This window comes from Macaca nemestrina, chromosome 13 (assembly GCF_043159975.1).
Source record: "Macaca nemestrina isolate mMacNem1 chromosome 13, mMacNem.hap1, whole genome shotgun sequence".
NCBI classification, from domain to species: domain Eukaryota; kingdom Metazoa; phylum Chordata; class Mammalia; order Primates; family Cercopithecidae; genus Macaca; species Macaca nemestrina.
Genome location: NC_092137.1, coordinates 117,342,515 through 117,370,472, shown reverse-complemented (window position 1 = coordinate 117,370,472; position 27,958 = coordinate 117,342,515). Strand labels below are relative to the sequence as shown.

The following is a 27,958-nucleotide window of genomic DNA, read 5'->3' as shown; positions in this document are numbered from 1 at the left end:
TCGATCGAGGCACCACCAAGGGGAGGAAAATATTACCACTGGCATTTTACTGCTTGTACCAGTTGGTATTCTTCGAACTTTTTCTTTCTCTGGAGCCTTAACCATTTCTTTACTCCCAAGAAGCATTCTCAAATTTCTTTTCTGCTGTGTCTCAAAATAGAAATACCCGGAAAGCCCCAAAAGAAAAGCAACACAGGCAAAAATTATTCTCCAAATCAGTTTATATATTGTATCAAAACCACCTCCTTAGGAATACATAAACATAAAATAGACAATGCTACATCTATTATATACATAACATCGTCTTCCGTCAATAGAAAAACTCTAGTATTTAATATTTTTAAGAATGCAAGTCTATCAGTTTTCTTATTCTCTATACAAATAAATAATCTCACACATTAGCATCGCTTTCTCTGAAATAAATGTCTTCAGAGCTTTGGGGTACATCTGATATCTGAATCACAAATTGTTGTCCATCTTTTAGGGTTATGAGGGCTTCTTGTCCCATAGGAAGGCTGAGTTTAACTGCGCTTTCGGTGGTTTCATCTTCCAACAGCACTTGGATGAGCTGCAAGAGGGAAATGTTTAAAGGGAAAAGGTAAAAAGAGACAGTTATACTATTCCTTGTTGCAGGAACTACTATTGGAATTCTTCTACCAAGCCTGTGGTCCCACCCTGGGATGTAAAGGAGAAGCTCATGCATTTATTCTTTTTTTTTTTGAGATGGAGTTTCACTCTCGTTGCCCAGGCTGGAGTGTAATGGCGCCATCTCAGCTCACTGCAAACTCCGCCTCTCCGGTTCAAGCGATTCTCCTGCCTCAGCCTCCCAAGTAGCTGGGATTACAGGCATGTGCCACCATGTCCAGCTAATTTTGTATTTTTCGTAGCGACAGGGTTTCACCATGTTGGCCAGGCCGGTTTTGAACTCCTGACCTCAGGTGATCCACCTGCCTCAGCCTCCCGAAGTGCTGCGATTACAGGTGTGAGCCACCGTGCTCAGCCCATGCATTTATTCTTACTAAGAGAACGCCTGATTTCTCAGGAAAACACTCAGGGTCCAGTGAGGACTCAGTGGGAGGCTTTGCAAGGCAGGGATGGTGCAGGGGCGGGGAGCTGATGGGCTCTCTTTAGGGAAACGAAGAGGGCTCTGCAATTTGTGAGAAATGTCCTCGTGAGAGCAAACCAACACTCTTCTTTAACAGACACCGGAGAAAGCAGCTGAGTCGTGAAAGTCGGGAGGGAGCCTGTGAAAGGCACCCACGGTCTCCATGTGGTTGTAGCACCCACCAATTTGGGGGTCTCCAGACGGCTACTAATCCCCGCATTCTCAACAAGTCTCTGGAGCTGACATACTCGGCTCAAATTCCCACACTGGCTCTCCTTCTCCCATCCGTCAAATAAACCATTAATTTGTGGAGGGCGGGAACCTATGAAAACAGCAATCTGGTATTGGTGACTCAATTGGGAAGTAACAGATTCGAGAGGTGTGGAGGTTCCAAGTTAGTAGAAGCTCTCTTCAGCCACTTCACCTGACGAGCAAGTCTTCCTGTCGGAGAATGGCGAAGGTACCATCACTCCCTTAGCTCCAGGAAACTTGGCCATGACTACTTTAAAACCAATAGAAATGTATTCACTTGGTCTGATTTCATCAATAAACCTCCTATAAGCTAGTGTATTTTGACAGAGATGTGTGCACTGTAACTTCAAATGCAAGGTTCATGAAAGTTGTCTCATTCTTTCTCTCAATTCGATAAAAACCATCACCACCCCATGAAAAGATGTTTCCTTTTTCAAAAAATTGTTTTCACCTTTATCTTAGAGGTGAAGAGACACTTTAAAAAATTTGTTTTGCCCTGCTGTAATCCTGGAGTACATGACCTAAATTTGTTATTTGATATCATTCTAGTTTTTCACTTTGTTCTTAAACATGCCTTGGCATCTATTTTGAACGCCGCTAGAATGTAGAAGAGGGACAGATGGATATGGCAATCCGGAATGCTGACTTCAGTTGTTACTGTAGGTGCAGGCCAGAGCTAAACTGTTCAGGGAATGAGGCTGCCACAGCTGTGCAGCTGAATGGGGTGTTAACTCGCGGCAGATGAATGCAGATGGGACACGCAGGGTGTGCTTTTTTGTTCATGATGAGTGCAAGTACTGAATAATGGATGCAATGAAAATCAGATGAGCGTAACTTTTTGGTGTGCTTAAGTCATTATAGCTAATTCAGCAGGCAGGAACGAACAGAAGCAGGTTTAATTAATCTCTAATGTGTATTACCTTGGATTACCTGACATTCATCTGCTTGTATTGCTTTATTATGTAGTTCAATTAAGTATTTAATATCTTCTCTATTGTTTCCACCCATTAAATACAGGTCAAACCTCATCGCAAGAAACTTCAGAGAAGCTAAGGGATTGGGACAAGAGTGTCAACAGAAAGTGTTCAGCTTCCCCCGTGGTGGGGAACTAACGATGATGACCAGTGGTTACTGGGTACTTACTATATTCTAGGAAATGGTCTAAGCATTTTACAACAATTAACTCATTTAAACCTCCTAAAGGGTCCTATGGAATTAGACATGAGTATCCCCATAAGTTAAGCAATGTGTTCAAGGTTCTAGCTAATAAGGGGAAGAAGTAGAATTTGAACCCAGAAATGTATGAACCAGGATTGCCCTTATCAGACTTCAAGGTATTTTTAATAATTAGTCTCAAGTAACCAATTTTGGAATTAAAGCAGATGGTAGAAAACGCTCTCAGGGAGAGAATGCTGAGAAGGACAGTCTTCGAAGGATCTGTGGAGGTGTAAATTCCTGTTCTCCCAATGATTAGTGAGGTGACCTTGGGAAAATTACCCAACCCTTTAAGATCCTCAGTTATGCGAGTTGTAAAGTGGGGTTGATGGTAACACCTATTTCATTGAGATGAAAATATGCATTTAAATGCTCAGCTCCGGGAGACTGTCAGCGTCTGTTCTTCATGCCTTCTAACTGTGGCTGAAGAGGTAAAAGCTTACTCCTGGTTACCTTGCTGACTAAGCATGTGTATGTAATTTGACTAACATTCTCCACTTGGCTGAACTTTAGTCCGGCTCTTGAACCTTCTCCTTCGCCCACTTCCTTGTAAAATCCAGTTGTAGCAAGAACCCTGCTGAGTCACTTTAGCAAGAATGCCCCATCTCCACATCTGATCAGTTTCCTCATCCTCTGCCGGCCTCCAAGTGATGTCCGGTCACCCCAGCCGGCTGGACTTCTACAAGAATCCTGTTAGGTGGGTTTAGCCAGAATCCCCCTTACCTCTGACATTTCTTCTTAGTAAGTTCCCATCCACTGACCCCCACCCGGCTCCTGGGCTACAAATTCTGCACCCGCCACCCTGTCCCTGCTATACTCAGAGTTAAAGCCAATCTCCCTCCCCGACTGCAAAAGCCCAGGGGAGATGGTCCTGAATAAAGCCTTCCTTACAGATAAAGCCTTCCTTATGGTGCTTTAACAAGTGTCACTGAAAGATGTTTTTGTTTTTCCTTTAACAAATTGTCATGCTACACTCCGACCTCTTGCCCCAGCCGGTGAGCGCAAAGAAATTGCTTTACTTGGAGATGAACACTGCAGCCCAGCATGAATGCTGGCCGGGCTAGGGCTCTAGGGAATGCTGCAGAGTACACTCAGGTACTTCCCACTGGCGGCCCCTGGAGGGCTCTGCCGCCAGGTACAGCAGCAGGGAGAGCCATTCTCCTAGGCATAGCCTGGCCAAGCCATCGCCTCTTCGGATCTAACTGGGCCTTGTTTCTGCCAACTGCCTGGAAACACCTGCTTCCTGAAAGCGCCTTAGCTGCCACCAGCTAAGGTGGCCCAGCTCTCATCAGCACCCCCAAGTTGGGGTCAGTGTTGCACTACGGCATGCTTCATTGACCATGTCTGCTTTTTTCACATGGACACTCATGGAGGAGGTGAGTTTCTCATTTACAGACAACATCTGAATCCACCTCACAGAGAGCACTGAATGCACCTGGATGTGTGACTGACTATCTCAAAGTGAGAAACAAAGACCAAATGCAGATAGGGAACAGGGAAACCTGGAAGACGCATTTCCCTGGCTCCTGGTTTTTTTGTTGTGGTGGTGTTTCTTTTTTTTTTTTTTTTTTGATCTAGGGAGGTGTCTTGTCTAAGCGTTGCTCAATAACAGTGTGTGCAAGATCTCTGCAACTGGAGAATTCGGAATGAGAGTTTGCTCAAGAAGGGAAGGGCCCTGGAAGGTTCCTAGTATTCTGCGGACTCTAACACGTGAAGAGTTTTAGGCTGTGACTCATTGCCATGGCCGAGACCACTATTAACCTGCTTCAGGTTGAATGATTGCACCTGCTTCAGTTTCCTATTAAGCACAACTCATCTGTGCAGAGGGGAACTTGTGGGCACAAAAAGAAGAAGATGGATAGCGGCTAAACATCAAACATGTGCACAGAAATTAGTCCTAAGACAATTGCTGTCAGTGTTTTTTTAACCAGCTCACTCCCCGCTCCTCAATGCAGGCATTTCTGTTGTTCCTCCGTCAGCCCAGCTCTGCTTCACGGCACTGAGGTCCATGTCCGACCTCTCCAGCCTGCGTCCTGCACTCCTCAGGGCATAAAACAACCTCCTGTCGAGGGTTGTAGGTGAAGAATGGACTTGAGATCAGGCAGGCTGGGGCTCCAATCTCTGTTCCACTATTTCCTTGCATTTCCTTACTGCGTGACTTTGTGCAAGTCACTCAGCTTCTGTGAGGCTCAGTTTCCTCATCCATCAAATGACAATGACAAGAACAAATACTCTACAGGATGGCATGGCTTTCAGATAACATACACAGGGGCTAGATAGTAGGTGTTGGGTAAATAGCAACTCTAATCTTTATGTCTTTCAGCAGGTATCCCAATGTAATCTTTTCAAAATCCTCTCTGTTCAGACCACCCGACATTTCCTTTCTTTCAACACTAGGGGCATTTCCAGTGCATGCCCCTCAGAGGTGACACACCACCGCTAGGTGTGCTATTGCTGAGTTAGTCTAACCAGGCCAAGTACACTCTGGGAAGGCAAGACAGACCCAGGCCATCCAGAGGGTCCACACTTCTAATCATGCCAGGCACCTATTAATGTTCCACAAACCCGAGCCGACCAGTAACCAACAGATAGTGAATTAAACTCCCCCCCCCACCTAGGGTAAAGATGACTGTAGAATCCTTTATCATTGTTTGGACAAAGTGATCTTGAGGGTTTTCCTAACCACTTGTGGCTCTTATTCCCCTTGAAACAGCTGTGTGGAAGCGGGTCCTGGGGTCCTGGTGTCCCTACCTTATTGCCCGTGGCAGTGTCCACCAGGAAGCCCAGGATCCTGAGGACCATGTTGCTCACACCCACAGGATATCGGCCCTGGTCCACGTGTGTCGGCGTCACCCCCAGTGACTCCACACTGGGGCAGGCACACGTCTGGGGCCATGAGGAATTCAGAGGGTGGAAAAGTGCCTGGTCTGGCTGGCCAAGAGTCGGGTCATCTGGTAGCATCTCCTTGACATTCCCCATGTCCTCCTCCTCCTCTTCCTCCTCTAGGCATGACTGAAGTGTATGAATCACATATTCCAAAAGCAGTAAGTGAAACAGATGCCAGGAGCCTACATTTAGATAGCAACCAAAAATGAATACATTTGATAGACAGACAATAAAAAAATCACTGTGAAACTAAGAACTTTTCTGTGGCTAACACCTGTGTACGTGAGCCTCGTTCCAATAGCTGACCCTGAAGGCGCCTGGGTGGGCCTCTTACGTAGCATCCATCAGTAGAAAACCCCTGGCAGGGCAGCTATTGGACAGAAAGGACTGAAAGCTAAATAGCCTAAGCCATGAAAAGGAACTTAAAATCCATCCAGTGTGAGATGGGAGGAAAGCAAACCCTACAGGGAACTGGGTGCTGCTCCCAGAGCTGGAGAGGGTGCCCCTCAACCTCACTGCGCCCCACGTATGACCCACAGGAACGTCCAGAAGAGGCGGGAGGAAATGGGGGCAGCGAGCAGAAGGAAGGCTGCTGCTGTTTTGTGGTGCTTGAGACGTAGTGCCCTGCCCCTCTCGCAGACCCTGTGGTTGCAGTTCTTTGTGTGGGAGTGAGTAAGGAGGCCGGCTGGCGTTCCACCTGTGAGGCATCTTCTCAGGTGGGCCTGCAAGTGCTGTCGTCAGAGAGACAGGAGGGTATGCGACTTAGCTGAATGCTCCAAATCCCAAGGCCTTTGCACTCCCAGAAAGGAAAACAATCATTAATGTTTGCTTGAGAAACGGGGGGAAATCTGGCCTACTGCTATTGTTACAAGGTAAGTTTTAAATAAAGGTAAAACCATGACTCTTACAAATATAAAATGGACACATCAGGCTGGGCACAGTGGCTCACACCTGCAATCCCAGCACTTTTGGAGGCCGAGGTGGGCAGATCACGAGGTCAGGAGATCGAGACCATCCTGGCTAACACGGCGAAACCTCCTTTCCACTAAAAAGTACAAAAAAATTAGCCGGGCATGGTGGCACGTGCCTATAGTCCCAGCAACTTGGGAGGCTGAGGCAGGAGAATAGCTTGAACCCAGGAGGCGGAGATTGTAATGAGCTGAGATCGCGCCATTGCATTCCAGCCTGGGTGACAGAGTGAGACTCCATCTCAAGAAGAAGAAAAAAAGGACATATCAGAGGTTTTATTTAACTCATTAATTAAATGATATATTACATCTTATTGCCACATCAGTTAAGATGTTGCCACTAGTTCAAAAGAGAATTCAAAGTACTAACTATATACTACAGACAGAAAAGAATGCTGACAGTGACAAATAGATGCAAAAGGGATCTGTCCTCAGGGCAGTGTCAATGGCAACCACCTGATACAACCAACTTGTATTTCTGTGGATGAGGGTCATCTGCATTATCAGTTTGCTGCAACTTTACAGAGCTATAAAAATAACTCAAAGACAATGGAAGGTAGAGATAACCCAGGAGGCTGTGCCAACCTTTTGTCCATTTCAAAGCCTTTTGTCCATTTCAAGTAATCTTTTCATCCATTTCAAAAGCCCTTCACAAGTTTTTCCCTGAGTAGTGTTCTATTCCTCCACGGATCTGGGCGAGGGGTAACTGCCCCCGTGGAAGGCATGACCTTGCCTGAAGTGAGCTGGACATCGTCTGGCCTATTTAACCTTGGAAAATCATAGTCCGAGTCTGGAAACCATTGTTCAAACTACTGGTGTGAATACATTGATTTCATATGGAGGTACAGAGAAGGTAGACTGGGAAAAGTAACAACTACAGACTAGATTTCTTTTCTTTTTTTGAGACAGAGTCTGGCTCTGTTGCCCAGGCTGGAGTGCAGTGGCACAATCTCAGCTCACTGCAACCTCTGCCGCCCCGGCTCAATCAATTCTCCCACCCCAGTCTCCCAAGTAGCTGGGACTATTGGGCCACCACATCTGGCTAATTTTTGTATTTTTTTTTTTTTCTGTAGTAACAGCGTTTCACCATATTGCCCAGGCTGGACTTAAACTCCCAGGCTCAAGAGATCTGCGTGCCTCAGTCTCCCAAAGTGCTGGGATTACAGATGTGAGCTACCACACCCGGCTCGGGGCTAGCTTTCTTTCCGTGATGCACGTGAGCTCTGCTCTCTCTCTGCTCTGGAAGAGCATGAGCATATAGCAGAGTCAGTTTGGACTTCATTGAAAGGCAGAGTCCCACTATAAGTGAGTGTCACCTATATGGCAGCTGACAGCAGCAGCCCTCAGGAGCTCCAAGGTGTCTGCAAAGCTGGTCTAGAATAGGGCTTGCTTTCTCTTCCTTCTTGCTGCGAGAGCATCTGGCAGCTCTCTGTGAAGGGATCACTTGCCATAACTACTGTGCAAACTCACAGGAGTGGAGACTTTATCTTTCCACCGTATGCCCAGTGCCCAGGAAGGTGCTTGGGAAGCAAGAAATACCTTTTGAAGGAATGATCCATTCCATGAAGCTGGTGAGCTAAGTAGTGAACTTCCCTTCCTACAACCTTTTTTTTTTTTTTCCTTTTTTCTTTTTTTTTTTTTTGAGGTGGAGTTTTGCTGTTGTTGCCCAGGCTGGGGTGCAATGGTGTGATTTCAGCTCACCACAACTTCTGCCTCCCAGGTTCAAGTGATTCTCCTGCCTCAAGCTCCCGAGTTGCTGGGATTACAGGCATTCGCCACCACACCCGGCTAATTTTTGTATTTTTGGTAGAGACAGGGTTTTACCATGTTGGTCAGCCTGGTCTCGAACTCCTGACCTCAGGTGATCCACCTGCCTCAACCTCCCAAATTGCTGGGATTACAGGTGTGAGCCACAGCACCCAGCCCCTACAACCCTTTTTATAAGGCAACTGCATCAAAGATGCAACCTTCCCCAACAGAAGACGACCAGTAATTTGATCAGGAAGTTTGCAAAATGCACATTACTTCACTCTTTCTACCATCTGCATACAATGGCAACTTAATCATTATTCCTGAGAGTTAAGTATGAGGGCTTCAAAGAACCCATTTTGTCCTTCATCTCAGTTGTCTCTCTCAGTGCTTTCCTCAAAATGTCACACAGCTCATAATTCAAGAACCAGGAGAAGCTTCCTGTGTGTCTAATGATGATGAAACAGGAAGGAAAAGCATGATCCATCTGTTTGACAGGCTCACACTGACACTAAAAAGAAAAATTACTATCGTGTTGTATGGTTTGCTGTGTCTATGTTATATTTTACATAAAAAGGTTAAAAGAAGATGGCTGGATTCTACATAGCAATATGCAAAATACTTACACCATAACGACATTTTTAAAAGGTAGAACACAAAGTATTTTCTTATTCTCTGACTTACCAAAACTCTCTCTGTGGCAGAGGGTCATGGCTTTGCTCACGGCAGTGAGAAGAAGGTTCCATCTCAGCTGGAAGCCGGCGGCCAATTTGATAAACTCTTCTTTGCTTCTGCTGGGCTATTAAGTTTTTGTGAGAAAAAAGGCTGCAGTTTGTGATAAAATCAAGAAGCATAGTATGTTTTCAAAGGCACACATTTGTCATGCACATGCAGTTTTAAAGAGCCAAAGAAGAGGAAGATGAAATAACAAGAGTGGGAACTGAGGCAGCACGGCCCATGTCTGGTCTTTCTCTGTCTTCCATGGACATGGTTCCAGGGCACAGCCCTTTGAAGTTGGTGGAGAGAAGGAGGGAGGTAGGAAATTGGCTTACTTTTTCTCTTAAAATCACCATGCAAAAAAAATTTTTTTTTTTTAAGACATGGTCTTTCTGTTCCCCAGGCTGAAGTGCAGTGGCACAATCTTGGCCCACTGAAGCCTCGAACTCCTGGGTTTAAGCGATCCTCCCCCCTCAGCCTCCTGAGTAGCTGGGACTACAGGCATGCATCACTGCACATGACTAATTTAATTTTTGGGGGGAGGAGGGTAGAGATAAGGGTCTCACTGTGTTGCTCAAGCTGGTCTTAACTTCTGGGCTTAAGTGATCTTCCTGCCTCAGCCTCCCAAAGGCACCGGGATTAGAAGCATAAGCCATCATGCCCAGCACCACACAGTTTTTAAAAAGAGGTCACTTGTGATATGTGACACAGAAACAAACACCGTAGGGACAGCCTCACTGAAGTCCACTTGGGAATGGCCATCAAGAGGGGCAGGAGCTGTTTTATCTTTGCACTTCTGCATGTCAAATCTGGCTATGGAAAAGAGGCACATAATCCCATAATAATGAAAAGCAGTGGTGCTCATTTGGAAAAGCTGGTCGTCACGCTTGCGGTGTAAGCAAGCTCCCAACTGGAAAGTCTCAGCCCCTGCACCCAGTGGAACCAAGGTCATCTGACAGCCTCACTGGCACTAAACTGTGTACCAGTAAGATGCCGCTGCATGCAGACTAAGAGATTCCCTCTACCCAGACGGAGAGTGGCCTTGGACCACACTTGAAGCCATCTGTAAGCCCTGAGTCATGGACTTCAAATGCATCTGTTGATAGGCATGCTCCAAGCCTCTTTTCATCCTCAGTCACATGCCTGTGGACCCACCACAGCTCCACCACATGTCCTTGAGGAAGAAATGGAGAGCCTGGCTAGAAATGCCCTTTCTTGTCATCGCTTCTTTTCCCTCTGCCCCAGCGAAACCCTTGGCACACCAGAAGGTGGCCCTGAGTTTCGGGGAACGTGAGGTCCTTTCGGTAGCAGCCTCCTCCTCAGTGCTCCTCACCATCTGAGACGGACTCTTGGGAGGAGCCCCTCCCATCAGTGTTCAGCAGAGGGTTTTATGTTGAAGGGACAATGAGAGTACAAAAGCACAGGGATCCTGCTGGGTGCTGTGGCTCACGCCGGTAATCCCGGCACTTTGAGAGGTAGAGGCAGGTGGATCAATTGAGGTCAGGCATTCGAGACCAGCCTGGCCAACATGGCAAAACCCCATCTCTACTAAAAATACAAAAATTAGCTGAGCGAGGTGGCACACACCTGTAATCCCAGCTACTCTGGAGGCTGAGGCAGGAGAATCGCTTGGACCTGGAAGGCGGAGGTTGCAGTGAGCCGAGATCGCGCCGCTGCACTCCAGCCTGGGTGACAGAGCGAGACTCCGTCTCAATTAAAAAAACAAAAACAAAAACCCACAGGGATACTTCCTAAAAGCACTGAGGGATGCAGCTCTGAGTGACCAGGGTTCTCTCTGCACAAATGTTTGAAAGTCAGCCATAAACACCATTGAGCGTTCTTCCCGTCACCTCCACAGTATGGCACTTTCTGTTCCCCAACATGGAAGCTCCTCCAGGGCCCGAACTGCCCTCTGCTCGCTGACTGCCAGATGCTAACTGAAGCCATGGGGCATCTCTGACAAGCCCAAGGGTGTGCGTCTTAACAGTCTGAGCATTTGATTGACAATAATCTGGTTTGTAAAAATCAGCTAAGCTCTTTTACAAAAACAAGACCTTCAAAGGCACGCAGTAACAAAAACACCATTTTTCTAACGTGCCTCTTTTGTGAAGGCGGAAGGCACAATGATGGAGACCTGGGAAACACACAGGTCTCTGCGGTTTATGATGTAGGATGGCAGGGTTGGTGGTGATGATCTCAGTGGGTCCATCTGATTAAAGCTGGAGGCTGAGTTCTAGTTTCCACTTAAGGAACAGACAATGGACAACTCCTGTCTAGGACAATGTATAATATAAGCCTTCAGCTAGCAAATGAATAAATGTCTCAGTAGCCATCCAGCTCTGGACATGGGCACTGATGTTACAAATAAGCTTTGCCTAAGGTCAACAGGAGGAATAAAAACCATACAGAATCTGGGATAATTATTTTCAAGAAGCAAATGAGCCCAGACACCTGCCAGGGGTTGGAACTGGCTTTCTAGTTCCTTCCTGAGGATTTTTCTGATTCATATCTAGGTTTAAGACCCCAAAGTCCCCAGCAGTCTTCTTGGTCTCAGTTATTATTTCTCCTCTTTCTTCTGAACTGAGAGTTCAGGGACACAGACAAGGTCAGGCAGGTGGCACAAGGGAGTGGCCACAACATGGCCAGAAGCTTAAAGAGAAAGCCCAGAGCCACGCTCCCAGCCCCAGGCCCTCGGAGTCTTTGTTCTCTCCACCAGTGTGGACCGCTCCTTCCTTCCTAGGTAAGCTCACTCCTGCTCTTGAATGCCCAGTCCCCCTCTCTCAGCTTATTTTAATCCTACACATGCTTTGTATCCCAGTTTTAAGTCCCACCTTCTCTTCAAGGCCTTTCCCAACCACTTCAGCCTTGGCAAGTACAAAGACTCGACAGGTGGGGCCTGGGCTGCCTCGTTTCCCTCTAGGGTTTTTTGTTTGTTTGTTTTGCGACAGAGTCTTGCTCTGCCACCCAGGCTTGAGTGCAGTGGTGCGATCTTGCCTCACTGCAACCTCTGGCTCCCAGGTTCAAGTGATTCTCATGCCTCAGCCTCCCGAGTAGCTGGGACTACAGGTGCGTGCCACCACGCTCAGCTAATTTTTTGTATTTTTTTTTTTTTTTTTTAGTAGAGATGGGGTTTCACCAGGTTAGCCAGGATGGTCTTGAATCTCCTGACCTCATGATCTGCCTGCCTTGGCCTCCCAAAGTGCTGGGATTACAGGTGTGAGCCACCATGCGTGACCGGACGCTCGGAGTCTTTTGTTGCCCAGGCTGGAGTCCAGTGGCTCTCAGCTCACTGCAACCTCTGCCTCTGGGCTTCAATTAATTCTCCTCCTCAGCCTCCTGAGTAGCTGGGATTACAGGTGTGCACCACCACGCCCAGCTAATTTTTGTATTTTTAGTAGAGACAGGGTTTCACCATGTTGGCCAGGCTAGTCTTGAACTCCTGACCTCATGTGATCATCCCACCTTGGCCTCCCGAAGTGCTGGGATTACAGGCGTGAGCCACCGCCCGGCCTCCCTCTAGGTTTTAACCCACAGCCCCTAGCTCTCCCCACCTGCCCTGGGCCCATGGAGTGAGGGGCCGTGTCCTCTCTCAAGGCATTTTCAGCTCTCCACAGGTGACGGACCCCACGGAGGATGATGAAAATCAAGCCCAGGATCCCACTGAAGCAACTCCCAAGAGCTGCTGGCCGGAAGGACCAAACCCGCCCATATTGACAACCAAACCATCTTTGGGCTTTTGAAATCAAGCCGGACACTTTACTGGAACGTGTCTGCAAAACATGCAGGCAAGCGCTATTCTCCCCCTAAAACAGACAAAACCCCTCCTCTTGTTCCACAATCCCATTGGTGCAATACACACCTGTACACACAGTCACCCACACCCACTTACACACATGCTCACACAGTCACACACATGCTCACCTGTACACACACTCATCCATGCATGCTCAAACACCCACACACATACTGCACACGCTCATGCACACCCACTCACCGGTACACCACGCTCACCACACCCACACACACACATGCTCACACACTGATACGCTCACCACACCCACACACACACATGCTCACACACTGATACGCTCACCACACCCACATACACACATGCGCACCACACCCACATACACACACGCTCACTACACCCACATACACACATGCTCACACAGATACACACGCTCACACCCACATACACACATGCTCACACACTGATACACACGCTCACCACACCCACACACACACGCTCACACACTGATACACACGCTCACCACACCCATACACGCTCACACACTGATACACACGCTCACACCCACATACACACGCTCACACACTGATACACACGCTCACACCCACATACACACACGCTCACACACTGATACACACGCTCACCACACCCACATACACACACGCTCACCACACCCACATACACGCTCACCACACCCACATACACACATGCTCACACACTGATACACACGCTCACCACACCCACACACACACACGCTCACACACTGATACACACGCTCACCACACCCACATACACACATGCTCACACACTGATACACACGCTCACACCCACATACACACATGCTCACACACTGATACACACGCTCACACCCACATACACATATGCTCACCACACACTCCCACGCGCGCGCGCACACACACACACACACACACATTGTGTGATGTGCTCCCCCCGGCCCCCATTCTTCGCCTGCTAGAGTCGGAGACCATCCCCTGCCCTCACACCCAGGCCAGCCTTGACACATTTCCAGCCAGAGCCTAAGAAACCTCTTTCCCATCCCCTGGGCAATGGGCACTCATTTATCTAGAATGGTCAACACACTTCCTTTCTTTTTTTTTTTTTTTTTAAGTCACAGCTTCCTACCTGGAACACAAATGCTTGGAGATGTGAAGACAGACAGCTGAGGAATACACTGAGATCTGTTGATGTTCCCAGCAAAGAAACTAAGTTTCTTAAACCTACAAAGACACAAAATAAACAAAAGATTGCATGCAGCAGAGCGGAATTTCTCTGTAGGTATTTGTGTACTGGGTAACCTGGGAGCATCACTGAACAATAGCTCGGAGGGACTCCCCAGGGCCTCACGCTCATTGTGAACACAGAGGATGTCCTGAGGCTGGCTTTGTCACCTCTGCGGTCATCTATTCAGAATTACATGGACATAACTGTCGTGAGCCACCTCTGCCACTTGTTGAAACAGAAATATTTTGAAACCATAAGTACACCTTGCAATTATCCAGACCTTGTCTTCAGATGAGCTCACTGCACGATACAGACATGACCTCACCTATCCTTGCCATCTTCATAAAAGGGCTGGTTATTAATGTCATTGAAGTGATGGCAGACATCAAAGCTGCTGAGAGACGGTGAGTGCCTTGCCTGCGGTTATGCACTCAGTCAGGTGGAGCCTGGTGTGACGTCAGGTTCTGGGTCCTCCACCTGCACAGGGAGCACTGATAGGGAAAGAACAGCCTTTGGCCTTCCCAGCTTTTTGAGTGCTTGTGCATACCAAGCAGAGTTTGGGAAACTGAGTTGGTTGCAGCGGTCCCCCGAGGCTCGGTGGAGGTACACTTGGACTTGGAACTGGAAGCATTTGCCTGCAGGTATCAGCAGTGGCTGGCAGTCTGCTATCTCCCTGCAGAACTCTGCATCTTCCTGGTGGGACTCACGAAGATGCCAGTGGGAGCACAGGAGCCCTGGCCAGACCAGCGGGCAGTCTGGAAGGCACCTGGAGAGGGGCTCTCATGCCCTCCTGGGACTCTCTGGGATCCAGCTGGGGGCAAGAGCAGGGTTTGGTTAGCCAGTGCATTGGGAGGGGGACCTTTTGGGTTCCTACTAATCAGAACTGCAGAATTACTAATCAGAATTAGTAATCCTAATGGCTCTGAAGCCTGCTGGATTCCGTGTTAACCTTTTAGTTGCTGGATTGGTGGGGGGAAAAAAAGTGCCCTATGGGAGGATCTGGGATTGGCGTCAGCCAGGGGACACTATTAAGGGACAGGACAGTGGAGGGGAGCAGGCAGAGGTCATTTACCAACAACTAGGGATGATATATTTTAGTATTTTAATAACTGGCACAACCCTACCATGGCCAGCCCTACTTCAAGGTGAAAGAAAGAGGATGGGCTAATTTACAGGTGGTGCTTTTGTGCACTCCTGAATTCTGTATGCCTCAAGTCACGAAACACTGAAGTGCTCCTGCGGGCCAGTGCAATGCTGGGTGGCCCCGGGTGAGTAAGACACAGCGCCAGCCTGAAGGGGTTCATGGGAACTGAGCGGGCAGCTGTAGACACAGCTGAGAGTACTAGCAAGGAGTTATGCCCACAGAGGGAAAGGCCATCCGACTTACCTGGGGCATCCCGGCAGGAGTGTTTGGAGAGGGCACACACAGGGGAGCCTGGCACCCTCCCCGTAGCCATGATAGGAGGGCCTAGAGACACCCCTAATTCATAATCGGTAACCATCCTGCAGCTCCCTGCCTCCCAGGTCCTCCCTGAGTCTGGAGAGCTCCTCCTGCCACTAGGTTCACTCCCCAGGGACGCAACAACACACACCAGCCAGCAATGTGAGCTCTTTACGGCAGGGGGATTGTTTTCTTGAAAAACGACAATGATCAATAGCAAATGGCAAAAATATCCACCTGCTTCCTATCGCTTGTTTGGAAAGGAATGAAATACGGTAAAAGCACCATTGTTAAACTTCACATTGCAAGTAACAAGAGTGATGGGAGAATGTGGCAAGGCAGACATCTAGCTCAAGGCAATTTAGGCGTGATTGAGGAGACACAGGAGTCTGTGCGTGTACGACACAGATGCAGGAACTAAACTCTTCCCCCACAGGAGATATTCTGGAGATAAACACTGTCAAGCAGCAAGCACACTCATCTGGTCGTTTATTAACTCAACTAACAGGTATCAGCACTGCTGCCCTGTCTGGCCCTGGAGTAGGTCCTGGGAGCACAGGGACAGGGCATTCCCCGGGGTGTTCATCACCCCACTACAGGAAGAGAAGTGTGAGCAGCCAACTTAGAACATCAGAGTTATAAAGTTCTACCCCTATTAAGAAATTCATGGCCAGACGCGGTGACTCAAGCCTGTAATCCCAGCACTTCGGGAGGCTGAGACGGGCGGATCACGAGGTCAGGAGATCAAGACCATCCTGGCTAACACGGTGAAACCCCGTCTCTACTAAAAAAATACAAAAAAACTAGCCGGGCGAGGTGGCGGGCGCCTGTAGTCCCAGCTACTCGGGAGGCTGAGGGAGGAGAATGGCGTGAACCCGGGAGGCGGAGTTTGCAGTGAGCTGAGATCCGGCCACTGCACTCCAGCCTGGGCCACAGAGTGAGACTCCGTCTCAAAAAAAAAAAAAAAAAGAAATTCATGAGTTAACGATGGCCATGCTAGCCCCAAATCTATGCCCGACACGCCAATAAAGCAAGTTGTAGAAGGAAGATTACATTTCATCTCTGGGTTGTTCTCCAGTTCATCTGCGTCACTCCGGTCACTTGCCAGGGCTTTCTTAGAAGTAGCCAAAGTGGCTTGATTGATGATGGCCTGCACATCTGACTTCAAAACGCCAACACGCCTCTTACTTTTCAATACCGTTCTCATAGTCTAAAGATAATGGGGAGGCATAATACTTAATTCAATCTTGTCATTTTACTTTTGCCTAACTCTTCCCCAGATTGCCAACATTTTTGTTGTGGGGGAGAAAGAAACATTGATGTGGGTATTACCCATTAAAAATGAATCTTAAACAATGAAAAGGTTAAAATTGCACACATTCTAGAACTGCCATTCTGGAAGAAGAAAGAACGCATCTCTAGGAAGACGCATTCGAGGCTGTCTGGCGCTGCTGCTGCTGCTTCTCTGCACCACACTCACCCCACGCCCGAATGACTCTAGCGAGGGAGCCCGGGGATTTAGCCTCTACAAGGAAGGTGTAGATAGAGGCTGCAGTGATCCTGAGGGAACGGCTGTGGGATTCAGAAGCTGGCTGTCCCTTCCTTGTGGGAGCATTGGCCACGAGGAATTTGGCCTCTGGGAGGTGATATCCTCATCTGTCAAATGGGGACAATCTAGTCCCCAACACTGACTGCCTGGGATGCAGCTGGTGGTCCCCACAGCAGTCCTGGGAGAAGGCACGAGTTACCTCTCCCTTTTACAGAGAAGGACACTGAGGGTTCTTGGAGCGCGAAGTAACTTTCCTGAGGGGCAGTAAGTGGGAAGATAAGGCTCAGAGCAGGGACGGGCTTCAGAACCCACGCTTGCTGCTCTGGGTGGGTTGAGAGGAAGAGCACGCTGCCGGGTCATTTCCAGACCAACCGAGTCAGGACTGTGAGAGCCTTGCAGAACAGGACTGGCTGTGACTGGCAGTGAGACACAACCCCACTGAGCTCAGAGTCTGGGGAGGGCTCTGCACTGGCAGGGTGGGGCCCGGCTCGGGGTCACAGAAGCCACAGCTGGGATCCTCCCAGTGGAGACTGATTTGGAGCAGAATGATGGTCCCCAGGCTGTGTCCCGATAGGGCACTCGCAGGACTTGGGAGAAGACTCCTGACGGCCCACGAGCCAGCTGCCAGCATCACAGAATCTTCTCTTCAGCCCTTCTCAACCTTTCTCTGCATCAACCCAGGACTGAAAAGGTCAGAGCTGAAGTAACTGGCGGCCTGGCCACACTGAGTTCACAGGGCCACACACACGGGTGGAGGGTATGTCTGTCTGTCTGTCACAGGCTCTGCTACGACGCCCTGTTACCTCTGACACTGGCACCTCTGTGGGGCCTCCCTCAGACGTTTTTTTTTTAAATTTTTTTGAGATGGAGTCTAGTTCTGTTGTTCAGGCTGGAGTACAGTGGCACAATCTTAGCTCACCACAACCTCCACTTCCCAGGTTCAAGAGATTCTCCTGCTTCAGCCTCCCGAGTAGCTGGGACTCCAGGCACGTGCCACCATGCCCAGCTAGTTTTTGTATTTTTTTTTTTTTTTTGATAGAGACAGGGTTTTGCCATGTTGGCCAAGCTGGTCTCGAACTCCTGACCTCAAGTAATCTGCCTGCTTCGGCCTCCCAAAGTGCTGGAATTACAGGTATGAGCCCTCCACACCAGGACATTGGGCATCTTTTAAATGTTGACCTGCTTTCCCTCCTGCCCAGAGAGAGCCAGGAGATTGGAGCTTTCCTGAGGATGGGCGGAAAGGGGGCAGGCTATTAGCTTTCAGTCACGGGGGCCCACCTGGACTCCTCTGCCAGTGGCCAGGCAAGGCCACCCTGCCTGCCCTCTGCCCTCCAGGTGGACAGAGCAACCACCCGCTCTTAACAGGGACTCAGAGCTTTCACCCCTTTTCAGGAAACCGCCTTGTTCCCTCCTATCTGCTTGGCTGAAACCTACCTTAGCCATGTTGGAAAGGTACGTCTTTCTTCTTAGTCTTTTGACAAATAGAGTAACTTCTGTTAAGAACAACACACATGGCCATTAATACGGTAACTTCAAGTTCTCACGTGGGCAGTGGGGAAGAGAAGGCGCATGTTTGGGGTAGGAAGGCACAGCTGGCTAAACTGCAACTTCCCCACGCCCTGTCTGCTGGCCCTCTCTGAGTGGCTACGAGATCCTGGCAGGGGACACTTGGCTGAAATGTCCTCATGTGCCAGAAACATTAAGTAGCCCCAGCATCTGACATGAGTGCTACTATGATCTGAATGTCTGTGTCCCACACCCCCAATTTCATATGTTGAACCTCACCCCCATTGTGACGGTGTTAGGAAGTGGGGCCTTGGGGAGGCGATGAGGTCCTGAGTGTGGAGTTCCCATGAAGAGGATCAGGCGCCCCAGAGACACCCCTTGCCTCTTTCACTATGTGAAGACAACGCAAAAAAACCGCCGTCTCTGAACCAGTAAGCAGACTTTCCCCAGACACCCATCTGTGGGTGCCTTGATTTTGGACTTCCCAGCCTCCAGAACTACAAGCAATACATTTCTGTTGTTTATTTACTGCTACCTAGTTAGTGATATTTTACTACAGCAGCCAGATTGGACTAAGACAGGTACTCACAGGAGTTTAGGGTTTTCACCCAGGAATCCTGAGCACCCCCAACTTTCTCATCCTACAGTGCTTTCCTTGGAAAATAATCAAAGGAAAGGAAAGGAAAGGATGAAAAGGGAACACACAGAAACAGGTGTTCTCCTCTTGAACACATTCATTCATTTGACAAATATTTGGGAGAACATTCGTGCAGTGCTTGCTCAGTAGCTATTTGTTGGATGGCTGCTGAGCTGATGGATGCAAGAGGACAGCCCTTCTCTTCAAGGGGCTCGTGCTCCGGAGAGTGGTCACCAGATAAGAAAACACATCCCAAAAGCAGCCTAGGTGCTCCCATGTGATGTGAGAGCACAAGGAAGAAAGGGAGGCTGTTTGGAAGAAGGTATCCAGGAAAGCTTCACTGAGAAGGTGACATTTAATCTGGGTTTTGACGCGTAGGTAGGAGTTAGCCAGGAGAAATGGGGCAGGAGGCAGTCCAAGCATAGAAAATGGCAGGAATAAGGGCCTTTTCTGGGGACAGCCAGTCTAGTGTTGCTGAAGAGTACTGTTGGGTCATGGTAGTCCCTGGGGAGATGGAGACAGGGATGGGGCCAGAGGCCAAACTGTGAATGACTGCACAGCAGTGGAGGAGAGTGGGCCATCTGGGCAGCGGAGGCCAGGGAAGGTTGGTCATTGATTAATTGCTGTTTTAGAATGATCACTGGGGGTGCAGGAGAGTGTGGCTGGGGAGTGGGATGGAAGCAGGATGACCAACTAGGAAACTGCTGAAGTAGCCTAGAGAGTTGAATTCAGGCAGGTATTAAAGGAGCACAGGCAAACTGGAGTGAGGCTCTGCTCCCCACTCCTTGGACCCCTTTGCAGCAAGTCCCAGTGTCACCTTCTGCAACGTCCCTAAAATTTCCAAGTGGGGCAAACTGGATCAGGGTACTCAGCGTGAGTAGTGAACACACTGGGGGTGTGGGGCGGGGGCGAGGGGTGGTGGTGATTAGACACGGTCCTATGATACAGGCACTTTGAGAAGTCCCCTATCTGCACTACCTAGGAAACAACTGCAAAGGAAGCAAGACTCATAAAAACGTGGGGAAATAACTGGTGCCGGCTTGGTGAGAAAATGGCCCTGAGCTGGCCAAGGAGGGCGGGACCCCGTGGGGAGTTGGAGAGCTTCAGGCAATGATAGAAAAACTTCACAAAGGTGAGAGGGAGAAAATGAGTATTTCCAGGACGATCTGACAGGGCATGGCAGGTGTGGGCTGGCCTTTGAAGGAACACGGAGTTGCAGGGGCACAAAGAGGGCAGATTGATAGAGAACTGGACCAGGTGACAGAGCAGTTCAGGCTCACGCTCGGAAGCCACTGTAGGCCTTGAACAGATAAATAGCCTGGTGGAAGCAGCATTCAGAGACTGCAGCCTGGCAGTCAGACCGAAGGGGAAAGCATTCTAGAATTAACTCAGCAGAGAGATGGTGCAATTCGGGTGTGAGACGTGAATGCCCTGGTGAATATCCACACGTAGAACACCTTGACCTGGACTTTTGAGTCCATGTTAGTAATCACAAGAGAAATAGCTTAAAAGGGTGTGGCTGGATCAGCACAAAAATCCATCACCAGCACTAAAAGTCAGAAACCCTTAGCAGGCTGGGTCTTCCAGACTGTAGCTGAGTGCACGGGGTAGCAGCTAAAAGCTACCGCCCAGGGTGAAAGTCAGATGCTTTCTCTATGCTTACAGAATTTATTTTATTTTATTTATTTATTTATTTATTTATTTATTTATTTATTTATTTATTTATTTTAAAGACAGGGTCCTGCTCTGTCACCCAGGCTGGAGTGCAGTGACATGATCATGGCTCACTGCAGCTTTAACCTCCTGGGCTCAAGTGATCCTCCTGCCTCAGCCTTCTGAGTAGCTAGGACCGCAGGTGCGTGCCACCACACCCAGCTAATTTTTAAAACTTTTTTTGTAGAGACAGGATCTCACTATGTTGCCCAGGCTGGTCTCAAACTCCTGAGCTCAAGTGATCCTCCTGCCTCAGCCTTCCAAAGTGCTGGGATTACAGGCATGAGCCACTGCACCGGCCCAGAATTTATTTTTTTTCATTGAAACCTACCTTTGAGTTTGGAGATCTGCAAGAGGGCTGGAAAACCTTCCAGAGCATTAAGAAGCCACAGCTTAAGTTTCTTACTAAATAACCGCACAGATTTCAGGTACTGAATAGAAACATCTTCCAAGAAGTCATGAAGGAGAACATCCTCAATTCCCTACAACAAAAGTATCAAGACACTATGATTCTGCTGATGGTGCAGGTGTGACTGAAGCTCACACATGCCACAGGGACAGGGCGGGTCTCAACAAGTCTGAGAGTGGGTCCCCACCCCGTCTGAGGGGGCAGCATCACGCAGCCTGGCCACTGCTTCCCATGCAGGATGTCAGACTGGTGCAGCCACAGTTGGAATTCTTTTCCTATATTTTTATTTATTTATTTGAGATGGAGTCTTGTTCTGTCACCAAGGCTGGAGTGCAGTGGTGCGATCTCGGCTCACTGCAACCTCCACCTCCCGGGTTCAAGCGATTCCCCTCCCTCAGCCTCCCAAGTAGCTGTAATTACAGGTGCACACCACCACACCTGGCTAATTTTTTTTGTACTTTCAGTAGAGACAGGGTTTCACCATCTTGGCCAGGCTGGTCTCGAACTCCTGACCTCGTGATCCACCTGCCTCAGCCTCCCAAAGTGCTGGGATTACAGGCGTGAGCCACTGCTCCCGGCCTCAAGTATTTTTCAAAGATTGTTAAGTGATTCAAATACCTTTAAAAAACCACACAATGCCGGCCAGTACTAGGTGGGTCAAACCAAACATATTTAAGGGCTGAACCCAGCTTCCAGTTTTCAACCTTTGTGTTGAAAACTTAGAAGTACTAGATGATTTCCTTAAAAATACTAAAATAAAAGGTAAGGCTTGTGACTCGCCGAAGGAGAACACATTTTTAACCCAGAAAAGATACAGACCTGGCCCTGCAAATACAACCCTCCAAATACAATCACTTTAGAGACAGAGCTTCAACCAAAGCAAAGCAAAACAAAACAAAACAAAAACCCTGGCAGTTATGCATATTACAAAATTATTCCAATTATTCATTTTAGAATATCTTATTTTCCAGAAATTCCCAGAGAAAGAACTTCGACTCAATTCGGACTTCACTGGTATGGAACCAGAGGTCACTATGTGCATTGGCTTTTGGTTTCCATGAGGTAATTCACAAACGAAAACTGAGTGTCAGGCAGAGATCAAAGGGCTCCTGGTCCACACACCCCACTATTCACTCCTGAGAGGACCATGGGGACCGCAGAGAGGTGGAGCTGTGGGTCCAAACCCAGCATTTGCCGGCAATTTCTGCAGTGGATATACCCTAGAGACTCACGTGTCCTCCTACCTTGTACAGCTGGACGTCGTAACATTTAAAGAGCTGGCACACGTCAGGCAATGACATCAGCACGACTGTGTCTTGCTGCAGAGACTTCCAGAAGGAAGTAAGCAAGTCCTCCACCTGGGTAAGTAACAGAGCATATCGCCAAAACTCTTTTTCCACCTCGCAAGACTAACCCTCCCATAGATGCTTCCTTAGCCCCGGATGACGATGGGATGAATTTTGTTCCAGTGCATGTAAAGCTTTGCCTCTCAGCTTTTCCAAGCTGTATTTTGATAGAATTCTTTCCAACAACCCATCTGAAAGCATCTGCCAGTTGGATGGGATACTGTAGAACATTATTAATATTTTCTTGAGGCAGTTTCTAGAAGGGAAGCTGTTTCTGACCACAAGGGGGCCCCAGCTGATTATACTAGGATGAGGACTGAGCCACAGGGCACAGCCGAGAGAGAACAAATGTTCATTGACTGACTGACTGACTGTCTCAATCATTTTTCAGCTCAGAGAGAGGTGTGATAGTACTTAATCTACGAGACCTCCTCCTTGCCATCAAGTTAGAAGTCGCCTAACGACTGTGGAAGGAAAAGGGGACTGGTGTGGTTTTACACAGGAGCCTTCTCTGAAGACTTATGTGGACAACTTCGTGGAGCATCAAAATGGCGGCTCCTCTTTTCTGTTTTTTCCTATCTTGACTTTTCAGTTTCCGTTCTTGAACCAGGTGACTGATTAGCTTTGCAGCCAATAGAGACTCTTGCCTGTTTGGGATTTCCACAGGCTCAGATACTGCAAGCCATCACAACCTTTTATCTCCCCTGGTCCTGGTACTAGGACCTGCCAGTGACACTAGACAAGGCGCTGGCCCCATACGTAGGTTGTCAAGGAAGTTAGGGTCAACTCCTGAATTACTTGGCCACAGGCCCCGATTTAAAATCCTGTTATCAGGGCATGAATTCTAGAGAAGACTTCTCCAAAGAGACTCCAAAAAATACAACACAGGGCGTAGCAATCCCTTTTCTCTCAGGTTGGGAACCTTGGAGCATGGTGCTTTGGGGAAGGGGGGCCTGGGTGGAGCCACCACCACAGACCTACCTCTGCTCACCCCTTACTACCCGCGTCCAAGTCACCAAACCTGTTGTGCCATCCTCTGAAATATTTCTCTAACCTGCCCCCGTTTCTCTCTGATATCACTGTCACTGCCTCAGAACCGACCCTTGTCGCTTCTCACCTCAACTGTGATAAAACCTCCTCGCTGCCTCTCTGTTCCACGACAGCCAAGCCCTATTGTCACTGCTCCCCCACTGTCTTCTCAATAAGTCAGAGTTCTTCCTGGGGCATCCGAGGCCCTCTCTGGCATGAGCCTACTTTCCCACCTCCCCTCTGGCTTCTCTTCTTTAGAAATAATAAAATCTAGGCTGGGTGCGGTGGCTCACGGCTGTAATCCCAGCACTTTGGGAGGCCGAGGTGGGCAGATCACCTGAGGTCAGGAGTTTGAGACCAGCCTGGTCAGCATGGTAAAACCCCGTCTCTACTAAAAATACAAAAAATTAGCCGCACCGCATGGTGGTGGGCGCTTGTAGGTCCCAGCTACTCGGGAGGCTGAGGCAGGAGAATCGCTTGAACTCAGGAGGTGGAGGTACAGTGAGCCGAGATGGCACCACTGAACTCCAGCCTGGGCAACAGAGCAAGATTGTGTCTCAAAAAAAAGAAAAGAAAAGAAATAATATAGTCATAGTGACCTTTTTGTCACATCATGCCTGTGAACATCATGCTGTCTTTACCTGCACTGTGGGTTCCACCTGGAATCCCTCTCCTACCCCATTTTCTGTCTATTGCACCTCTGCCTTTCCTACTAGAGTCAGCAGCAATGTGGCCTGCTGTGGAAGCATTCCCTGGCCTTCTCTGGGCACCCAGAATAGTCTAATCATGCAGCTATTCTAGAACTTTCCACATTGCATCATATTTATTGGGTAACATTGCTCCTTTCATTACCAGACTACTAACTTCTCAAACCTTATGGAGAATACTTTCCTAGTCCTGGTAATGGTCACGGGGTGGGAATTAAATACGTATTTGATGAGTAAGTGAAGAAGGAAAGGAATATGTCAGATATCCAGTGTGGATGGATATTTGTAACACTGCATCAACAGGACAGGGGCCATCCTGAAGGCATCCTGGTCTTTCCCTCACTAGAATGCTTTACGCCGAGTAGGTAGTAAACGCAATCGTGCTGAATGAACGTTATCACCCAAAGTTGAAGTGCTTAGAATATACTAAAGCATCAGGAAAAAATTCTCATTTGAATGTGCACTTGTTTCCCTGGATTTTCATCTCACACTGAAGATGATGAAACTCAGAATAGCTAAAAGATTTATTCATGTTTTCCACAGTCAATTCTAGGATAAAATCCAATCGTGACAATACCCATGCCAGATCACTCAGCTGCGAAGTCCTACTCCATCTTCAGTTAGCGCTTATCAATAAAATGGCTCTTCAGCACCACTGAAAATTCCAGGGTGAATTTTATTACCAATACTTTATTCAAAATGAGTGGAATTAGGATCTAAAAAATAGCTGAATTTGTATTAGAGCCTAAAGTTACCTGTATTAGCACCTTGGAGAATTTCCAACTGATTACACTGAATATCAATGTCACCTTCAAGAACTCAATGACTACAACATAGGTGCATAGAATGTAAGCACTTCAGTGCAGTGGGCTACCACTGGACATCTGTTGATGGGGTCTCTTCAAATAAAAATGATGAATAATGAGTCATAAAGGCTTGTATTTTATAGATAAAACCCTACCCTCTCAAGTTCTTGGTTCCTCACGTTTCGTAAAATGTCTCGACAATAGTTGCAGTATTCATCAGCAAGGAAGGCCATATCTAGGAAGAATATGGAAAATTATTTCAGCTTGTGGGCCATTTCAGAAATGAACTGATCCTCACAGACTTTTCTGAAGCTCTCAGAGGCCGCTCTTGTTGCAGTTCTCAAATGACAATAGCTGGGCTCTTCACTTGGGCCATAGCATATTTTTTGTTTGTTTCTATAAATGAATGCAGACCTTAGAGGCTGACAGTTCATGTAGCTTTCATTTCAATGTCATAACTCATACTTGCAGATTTATTCTACCACTACAAAGGCCAACAAATGTTGACATGTTTTTTTCTAAACTTCAATTTTCCCCCTCCATAATTCCCCAGCCCTAATTTCTAGAAAATCCATGTATCTGTTCCTTTCTTTGTCTTGGGGAAGAGGCAGTCCCAGGGGAAGCCTTGCCGTAGGATGTGATAGGAACCCTAAACTTCATGAGCACCATCAAGCCAGGGAAGGTTGCTGGTCCTCATATGTCCGGCAAAGGCAAACATTATTCCATGTGATACAACTATGACCACAGGCACAAAAGGAAGCTATTTACTGCCCTAAGCATCACACAGCATGAAAGGTTAATCGTCCCATGAGTGCAAACCTACCACATTACAAGAGTATTTCTTTGCTAGCTCTTGCTCCAAAAATGGACATCTCCTGAATTCAGACAAAGGGGATCCAACCGGGTCTCTCTTCATCGGTGAATGATCTTCACACTAAAAATCATTTGTGCAATGGATTATGTCTTTAAAATAAAATACTTTTTTGGCATATAAATCATCTTATGATCACACTACTCTAAGTTAATATGGTATGTAACCTTTTAGCCACACCTCTGCACACATTACTGATTCCAGCAGCTTTCCTCTCATTTTATTCCAAATGCTGCTAATTTTTGTCTATAATTCTATGAACGATGGCCATCAGGGAAGGGACAGGATTTAATATATTACCAAATGTATCTCTCTTGGGATCATCTATTTATAAGTCCTCTGTAGCAATGTACAATAAGACTATTACCTATGAATTATGTAATATCACAAATACACTTCTACAACCCTTGTCCATGTAATTGTTCCTCCTTGAAATAAAATCATACCCTGTTTGGGTCATCCTGCCTATATCATAATGGTTGGTTGTATGAGAACTCTCAGGGCCATTGCCAACAAGGAAAATGAGGAGCATGGACTTTCCTTTAGAAGAACCAATTACAGGCCCCGGCATGGTGGCTCATGCCCTACAATCCCAGCACTTTGGGAGGCAGAGGCGGGTGGATCGCTTGAGGTCAGTAGTTCCAGACCAGCCTAGCCAACACGGTGAAACCCCGTCTCTACTAAAAATACAAAAATTAGCCGGGCATGGTGGCGGGCACCTGTAATTCCCAGCTATTCAGGAGGCTGAAGCGGGAGAATTGCTTGAGCCCGGGAGGTGGAGGCTGCAGTGAGCCAAGATCGTGCCACTGCACTCCAGCCTGGGCGACAAAGAGCAAAACTCTATCTCCAAAAAAAAGAAAAGAAAAGAAAAGAAAAGAATCAATTATAGGATGGGAAGGAGGAAGAAAGGCGGCATGGCAGAAAGCAAGTGCGACATTCCTTCCTGCCTCCCTGTGTCACTCATGCTGCTGTCCCCTCTGGGCATGGGGAGGCATGAGGGCTCCTCCTGGTCTGAATAAAGGGAATCCATTTGATTTGAAATGATTTCATCAGCGTTGTCATAGACTGCTTTTGGATAATTTCCTTTACAATAAAGTAGGATGAAAGAATTCCTCCAAGTCGAAAATTGAGCTGCCAACCCTGCTACACCAGACTGTGAATTTTCATTTTCTCTCCAACTTATGACCCACTCTCTGACCCTATAGTTCCAAGGTCAGCATTCCATCCTTAGCCTGCCCAGTCCTTACGCACCCTAAGCCTCACTAAGCTACCCACTTATAAAATTGCTTTTGTGGGTTGCGGTACGTTTCTGTCTATAAGACATCTGAGGGCAGGGCAGCTTCTCTGATCACCTGTTCCCACCCTTAAGAGGAGGAGTGAGCTCAGCCACCATCACACGCAGTGCTGCACACACCGGAAACGCAGTGCTGCACACACCGGAAACGCAGTGCTGCACACACCGGAAACGCAGTGCTGCACACACTGGAAATGCAGTGCTGCACACACCGGAAACGCAGTGCTGCATACACCGGAAAACAGGCACCACTGTGTCTTCCTCCTCTCCGATGCACCAGTATATACCAGTACTTCACTGAGGATCACGGAAGTTTAGACAGCATGCTCAACTGTCCTCTCGGTGCCCTCAAGTCTGTCCTTCATAACTCTGTTGTGATTCTGAACCTCTTTGAGAATCTGATGAAAGCAACTAACTCTCTCCCTGGAGAAAATGCATACTATGCACACAATATTATGGAGATGCCGTGTTAAAACTTCTCCCGTTAATACTGTTGGAATGACGTAGGGGTATAGATGTCTAAATAAATACATAAAGCAGGAACACAGAGGGGAGAGCTCAAAGGGGTCTCTCCATTGGATGCTGTCTAAGCCTCATTCACACCACATTTTAGAATATTGGCTTTATTCGGAGTCATCAGAAGATGGGTCTTCTTGACATTTATGCAGCCAACAGACACATGAAAAAATGCTCATCATCACTGGCCATCAGAGAAATGCAAATCAAAACCACAATGAGATACCATCTCACGCCAGTTAGAATGGTGAT

The 27,958-nt window shown here is 47.8% G+C and overlaps 1 protein-coding gene across 12 annotated transcripts in view; it reads right to left on the bottom strand.

The window, feature by feature from the left end:
- Positions 1-214: 214 nt before the first annotated feature.
- LOC105490113 (regulatory factor X8) overlaps positions 215-27,958 on the bottom strand; it is an 84,085-nt gene continuing 56,341 nt past the window's right edge. For 8 of the 12 annotated variants that reach the window (XM_071077243.1, XM_071077248.1, XM_071077239.1 and 5 more), the window contains 7 exons: positions 21,060-21,210; positions 18,307-18,365; positions 16,377-16,533; positions 13,784-13,878; positions 8,860-8,974; positions 5,324-5,640; positions 215-568 (listed from right to left, as the gene is read on the bottom strand). In XM_071077243.1, coding sequence (XP_070933344.1) covers positions 392-568; positions 5,324-5,640; positions 8,860-8,974; positions 13,784-13,878; positions 16,377-16,533; positions 18,307-18,365; positions 21,060-21,210 — 1,071 coding nt within the window. In that variant the 3' untranslated portion in view covers positions 215-391. The other 4 variants (XM_071077250.1, XM_071077245.1, XM_071077240.1 and 1 more) reach the window with 4 other exon arrangements.